We start from the raw sequence: 7,437 nt of genomic DNA, 5'->3' as shown, positions 1-7,437 counted from the left end.
ACGAGCGCCCACTTTAGAGCAAAATCTTACAAGACAGACCATAAGGAGAAACAAATGAATGCTCACATCACAGGATAACCTTCACATGTAAAGGTCAAACAAAACATGCCTAAAATCTTTGAAGGTCAAGTCAAGGTTAGCTGCAGAAACAGACGACAAATCATGCACCTATTTCATCAAAGTGAAACCTTGGCATACCAACTTCTTGTCAGTATGTATGGCTTACTAGATCAGCTGTTTCAAAATTGGGACTAATATCAAAGTGGCTTTATTTGAAACAAACATCAGAATCACTAGTTGAATGTCTATGAATACACAATGCCATTTAGAAATTCCCATTCATAGCTTTCGGCTGTGGGAGCCATGCCAATTTACCCTTATCAGAGGGGTACACAAAGTCTGCAGCCTAGACTACCAGTTGTCCGACTTTCATTTTTGTGTGGAAGCTGCGGTGGCTGAGTGGGTTAGGCGGCTGACTTTGTGTGCTGGTGATTAGGTGCCTGACTCTGAGGGTGTGGGTTTGAATCCCGGTTGTACGAAAGTACTAGAATCTGTACTTTACTAAGAAAGTGTAATCCCAAATATAATATGTTATAATTGAATGTCATTTGACACTTCATTCAACATTACAGTAATACAATGACTGCCTGTTAAAAAGCAAATATAGACAATCTAATGGTTTCAGCAACAAACCATTCTATTTTAAGTCACTCCAAATGAACATAATTCTATTAGGGCCATTTCTAACTGAAATCTCCATCTGGGACTAGTCATTACAATATCATGAAACATTCCCCAATTTAATCATGAATAATTACAATAACTTACAATTTATTGGAGTAATTTATTCTGTTCGTACTTGTTTCTTTCCCAAACAGACAACCAATTATCTAATATTCAGACGAAGATAATGCAATCTATTGCATTTAAGAAACGCAAACTTGGATCAACTATAAAATGTTTTAACATCTTCGGTTAGATGTACACTATGACCTAAAACAGTGAGCGACCTTCACCACGGTGAGCGACCTTCATCGAGGCACGATCTCTGGAACCAGTACATTTCGGTATCATAGACAAGCAGTAATATGGTGTGCTTGCTGATAAATAACATACTATTTACACACAATAATTACTTGATGACAACACAGTGATTATAGGATATATTCTTAACTAGTGTTCGAACATGGCCTGCAAATTCACAACATTCAGAACGAACTTATTTGAAATAATGGAAAAGACATTATTTAATTATGCTGATCTTTTCCTTATACTGTTGAATAACATGTTGACCATTCCGAACACTTCACAAATAAAATTTGTTGTCGGACAGTTGTGAAAATCACAAACGTCTTTGTTATTCGGTATTTCAATGATTTTATTCGTCATAACATTTTGTCTTAAAACAGGAATAAGCACTGGGCTTCACAAGATAAAACATTTTTTTGTATTTTTTTTCTCCAAATTTTGTAGAAAAAGGAAAGACTGTGGCAAAATGATCCACAAACGTTGAAATAAAAATTGTATAAAAATATGAATATATCATTTCAACAAATAGAGACCGCTGTTAATCATTTTATTCTAGAAATTCTTGAAAAAATGCCCTAATATGGATGATCATTATGAAATGAATTTTAAATGGGCGCACAAAGCGCATGAAGCAAGACATGCTGATACAATGTTTTAATTACATTTGCTGCACATTTGCACAATCACTTCTTTCCCTTTTCGTTACTTAACAGGTTAAAAGCTTATATCTGACAACCGTTTCACTGCTTCGCAAATTCGAGATGTCAATCAATAGTCATCGGACAAGAAGAACGGTTCATATACATCACGTCGGACGCAATCTCGCATTCAGTGTCAATCGTATAGAACACTTGTACATTCTGTATCGGAGAGTCTGCATTTTCGGCCCATTTGACATGAACGCAAGAGCACACAATCGGAGCTTTGGTCAGTTTAACAACAGTTCGAATATGTCTCTTTAAGGACAAAACTACAACTGGCAGTAGTTTGTAAGGACTTATCAAACAAGTAAATTATACACATATTATGTTATACAAAATAAACCTGATGGTATGAGGGACTGGTAAATGCAACAATAAAGTTTACCGTTGACAGGCATGGTTTGGCAATTACTACCTGCTACCCCTCTGGTAATAATGAGCCAGTCCCAAGGTGCTGAATTCGGTCACCTGTTCAATGCCAGTGGTGTAGATTTCATGACTGATGTAAACATAACTGACCAAACACAGAACACATCCCTACTTAGTAGGCTTATATCTTCTTCAGTCTTCCAATTTCAGCTTTCAGATGGTTGTTCTCATCTTTCAGGTTCTTTATTTCTTCTTCTATCTTTTTGACACTGACGACATCGATTGGCTCTTCTCCACTGCTGCTCAGTGACTGGCCATCAGAACTGTCCCTATCCCCTGTCGACCCATCTCGAGTGACGCCTTTTGGGTTATGTTGATCAATGTCTTTAGCTAAACGTTCTAACCTCTCAACTTTCCTCTCCATGTCAAGATAGTCCTTGATAAGTTCTTCTTTTGACATCATCTGCAATCGTTCGGCGTGTATGTTGTCATAAGTCTCTGAGAATTCTTTAGCAAGGAACATGTCATCTTCGTCACCACTGCCACACATCTCCTCGGAACTTTCACCACTACCAAAAGAACCATCCTTTCCATTCCGACCAGATCCAACGCAATTGACATCATTTTCTTTTCCAGTCAAATCAAGGGACACTTCACTTTGGATATGATCGTCAATAAGGAACTGTGTGGTGTTGTACGGAGCAACGGGATGTCCTGACGCGAACGCTTCTTCGCGTTTCATCGTCGCCCGAATGGTCTCGCGCTCTTCTAATTCTTTTCGTTCAGACCATGTCAGCTTGTTATAAGGTTTCCACTTCCGATGATGTCTACCGCCTTTATGCCTCCCCCTTCTCCTCGGTTTCTTCCTCTGACCTAACGAGTTTTGTTGGTTGTCAGATTCGCTCCCTCCCTCTGGCTGTTTATTTTCAACATCGCCATCCGATGTACCGCTCAGCACATCTTCATCGTCTTTCGACATCGTGACAACAGTAGAATTTTCGCAACGAATCTTCTTAGATTCAACATCAACCGTTGAAAATTCCACTTCCATCATACGCACTTGAATCGACTTCGAAAACTATTTTGACAAATACAATACGGTAAAATGAAGTTGGCAACTGTAGCATTCTAAACTGACAAACCTCACTGCCAGCGGCTTGCTGACTGATAATGTTGAAGAATGCTTAGTGCTTTTATAGCTGTGCAGACGCGTTACCTTCCGCGAGGCAAAGTAGTTCCCTGACGAAAAGTGTTCATATTGTTGTGGGTGTATAATGACAGATCCATGGTGTGATTAGCCGTTTAATGATATTGATACTTCACAAAACGTGTTAATCATGTTATACCATCGACACTTTGCATATATGGGTCCATTTTCATCTGTGTTTAGGATTTTTCACCGAATCGATTGAAATATTCCTCCGACATAGAGGACACCTGGTTCAAGGGAAGTAACTCCAAATTTGTTGCTGGTAGGGAGAAATGGCTGCAGTCATCAAAAGAAAGTATTTTGACGTATACCTCTAACCCTGGAAAATGCCCAGGGTACAAATGTCATGTATCTGATGAATAAAACTAGTTCACCCATGCACAGCACAATATAAAGCATACTGCTATTTTTCCAGCTCGGCTGTGAACCGCAATTACCTTTGTTACACTGACAAATCAGAATACAATACATGCATGTGTTTGTATATTATTTTTTTTGTACGTGTTATTGGGTTGTTGTTTCGGATTTTTTTGGTTTTATTTATTTGAACTGGATTTTGTTCAATTGTATCTGGTGCGGTTTTAATTGTGCTTGAGTGTCTAAATTCGCTTTATCAGCATGAATTTCCACTGTTTTATTATTCTCTTTTAAAGCTGTGCTTTTATTTTCTCCAGAAGTGTGAATTATTTTGTGACAATTATAGAAGCAAAGTGTGGTAACTACCTTTAATAACACGGACTCCTTTGCAACAAATATTCCAGCAACTCGCATCTATAAATACGTTTTGCTCCATATGTATAGAATACATTCAGGGTATTTCTGTACATGACGCATAAACGATTTATCCCGATTCTGACACCACGTAGTTGGAGTCTTTTGTTTCAGTCCCTGTGTTATGTCCTATAAAAAAGAATGTATTCTTCCCCTCGTTATTTCTTGTTAAGTTTTTTACCTTTTATGCAGTTGACAAGTGTAACATATGTTTGCTGATCAACGAAATATCCAAACAATATTGCTTTAATGTTCTGAAAATGGCACAGTTACATGGACTGACGATTATGTCGGTACTGAAATTTAAACGTTTTATCGTGTTTTGGGAATAAAGAAGAACCGAATGTTGTCTGCCATCTAATAGAACGGAATCCTCGTAAGAAGACTGGTGTGTACATTCTAAACCAGTTAAATTTAGCCTGACAGTTACAAATTGAATATAGTAGGTCATTGATATTCATATTCAGCAAATGGAATTAATAGCTGGGCCAGAATAATGTTACACATAACAAGAGGGCTATAGATAAAGACATAGATAGAATTGATATAGATAGAATTGTGTCAGAGGTTCAAGAGTTATCAATGAATAATGTAATGTTGATATAATAAATTATTACTGATAAGTTAAGATTTTCCATGAAATGTATATATTGGCTCAATGGCTACAGCTAACGAGGAGTTACAAATAAACAGTTCATTCCTCATACAACTCCGGAAAATATTCAGTTTCGTGTAATCAAAGGCATAAATCTTATATACGTTATTGGTGTGATATACTGAATAAATTCGGTTATGCTAATCTGTGCGCTATCGTGTTCAAATCAGAACTTTCATGTACGAAGCTACTGTAAAATTAATCAAAATATATTTTTATGATAACGTTAATATTTCCATGAGGACCTATGTTTCTTTCATGTATATTGTTTATGTAAGATTGCTGACACTGCATAACAACTGCAATTTCACGACGATAAATTACTTTGTCTGCTAGCGCACGGTGTTGGAAGTAGGTGTGCGATTACTTGAGCTGCAGCTGTTATCAATATTCATTACGTACATTGCGATTACCTCCCTTACAAGCGGAAATTCTATTCGTCTTCAGCATTATACATTAAATCCCCAATGATTTCAAACAATACAAGGTCAGAACATTTTATTGGTTCGATATTAACATTACCCATAGCGTAAATAACGCACCGAAGCCCCTGAGTTCCACAAGGAATAGGAGCATGCATCCAGCGATCGCCATGTTTACATATGGTCGACATTTTGATTCCGTAAGTTTTATTGGGCTTTGTTTACATGCTTGTTGTCCTGCACCAAACAATGACTCGATATATCCGCAATATGACAGCAGTTATATCTGTGCAGTGTACTCCTTTGATAACTTTTCATTCTCAGATATATCGTGTAATTTACAGCAAGCGTGATCCGTGACTTATTCGGGTTGATTCTTTTTTTTTTTCATGAAACTCGGCACAGCGTGATTCAGATAGCGACACCTAAAATCGATGTTATGTCTTCACGTGTCGTGTTGAAGGAAGTCTCGAAAAAAAGGTTTACAATAAGATCAAAACTAATTGACCCTTTCTCATCAGAATAGGCTTCAACCCACCAGTATCAACCCACACACAAAATAAACGCAGACAGCTATAAATTTGTTCACAGTTTGAATTTTTTTTTATAACCGCCTAAGTCACTATAGTAACCATAAAACTGTAAAGAAATTTCGTACTAGGATTTTTGAAGTTTTAAAATAAACGTTTTGAATAAAAAATATAAAAAAATAAGCATCATGGTTAATTTTTATAATTTGAAGTATCTTTCACCAAGTGAGATGTTAAGTTCATTGCACATAAATTGCATTTGTTACCCTTAGATATGTTTTATATAAGCTATGAGTTCCATGTACCGATGGCCTCAGCTGATTATCTACTGTTTAAAAGTTAGCTATCTTTACGCCCTGTGTACATTACAGAAACATTGTACATTAAAATTCTTTCACTGTACACTCTGTAATGCAGAACGGGTCTGTAGCCTACATCGCGTGATGAATAAAATATTATGATCATGATGTATGTCTATCCTGAAATACTCCCACAGGATATATTGACATATAACTCCCTGGACATCATTAAAACAAATATTCTGTGATACTGAACACTGGCCACACAAGCGTTAACATAACGTATCACTTAATAATAAGCATTCAAGATATGAAGGGCGGTGAGGTAGCCTTGTGGTTAAAGCGTTGGCTCGTCACGCCGAAGACGCGGGTTCGATTATCCGCATGGGTACAATGTGTGAAGCCCATTTCTGGTGTCCCCCGCCGTGATATTGCTGGAATATGCTTAAAAACGGCATAAAACTATACTCACTCACTCCAAATATGAAAAATGCATCATCATACAGCAATAACACTTCTTCATCCCATCTTTCTTCCTTTACTTCTCCCCCTTCCCCTGCTCCCCTCTAATTCTTCCTCTCCCTCTCTCTAATGTCTTCTCATTTTCACCCCCCTCTCTACCCCTACTCTTTATCTACTATCCTCCCAACACCTCTTCTTCTTCACTCTTCTCCTGTACTTTTTGTCCCTCTTTCCCCACTCCTCTACGTCTCATCCTTCATCTGCTACTTCTCCTTCCTCTAATTTCTCTAATATCTTCTCCCTGTGCGTATTCTGGCTACACTAATCCTCCCTCAATTTCTCATTCTTCCTCCCTCTTTCTTTCTTTACCTCCTCTCCCCTCATTCCTCTACATCCCCTCTGTCGCTTCTCCCCTCATTTCCCCCTCGTTCCTCTGCTTCTTCTCCTCATTCTTCCTATACTCCTCCTTCCTTTACCCAAACTAATCCATCTACATCTCCCTACACCTCTTCTCCTTCCTCTACGTCTCTTCCTTATAAATTCTATACTTCTCATGTTTACTTCTCCGTGTATGTAGTATCTTCTTCCTGTACGTCTTCTTCCTCTACTACCCCCTCCTCTACCATCTTGTTCGTCTTCACCATAGTTTAGTATTTTAATAGTATTTCTATCGCATCTATCACACACTACAACACATCTCTGGGTCTGCATATGCAAACTACTCTAGTTTTCTAAAGAAAAGGAGACAAAAATGTACTTTCATATGCCATTACTCACCCCTTAACTTCTTAACCGAAATACGCAGATGTTTATGTATTTCAAATATACAACTTAAAGCATGTGTTGTTAACGAAATATACAACGAAATATGCATTGTGTGTGTTTAAGCCACGGACCTAAACAATCTGTTTTTAGGTCCGTACATATACCAACAACAGAAGTGCCTACTTTCCTTGTCACCGATAACTCATGGTCAGTAAGCTGACCAA

At 37.8% G+C, this 7,437-nt stretch overlaps 1 protein-coding gene across 1 annotated transcript; it reads right to left on the bottom strand.

Annotated features, from left to right (window-relative positions):
• Positions 1 to 1,360: 1,360 nt before the first annotated feature.
• LOC124272493 (protein HEXIM1-like) lies at positions 1,361 to 3,283 on the bottom strand. The gene has a single exon (XM_046707690.1). The coding sequence runs from the start codon at positions 3,151 to 3,153 to the stop codon at positions 2,281 to 2,283; it is 873 nt and encodes a 290-aa protein (XP_046563646.1). The 5' UTR covers positions 3,154 to 3,283; the 3' UTR covers positions 1,361 to 2,280.
• Between the last annotated feature and the right edge of the window lie 4,154 nt (positions 3,284 to 7,437).

This window comes from Haliotis rubra, unplaced genomic scaffold, assembly GCF_003918875.1.
Source record: "Haliotis rubra isolate DU_JTF1 unplaced genomic scaffold, ASM391887v1 Scf17, whole genome shotgun sequence".
Lineage (NCBI taxonomy): Eukaryota > Metazoa > Mollusca > Gastropoda > Lepetellida > Haliotidae > Haliotis > Haliotis rubra.
This window is presented reverse-complemented; position numbering and strand designations above follow the sequence as displayed.

What these genes read in the sequence shown, in the direction of transcription:
- LOC124272493 (XM_046707690.1), bottom strand. Translation starts at nt 3,153, where the DNA reads ATGATGGAAGTGGAATTTTCAACGGTTGATGTTGAATCTAAGAAGATT.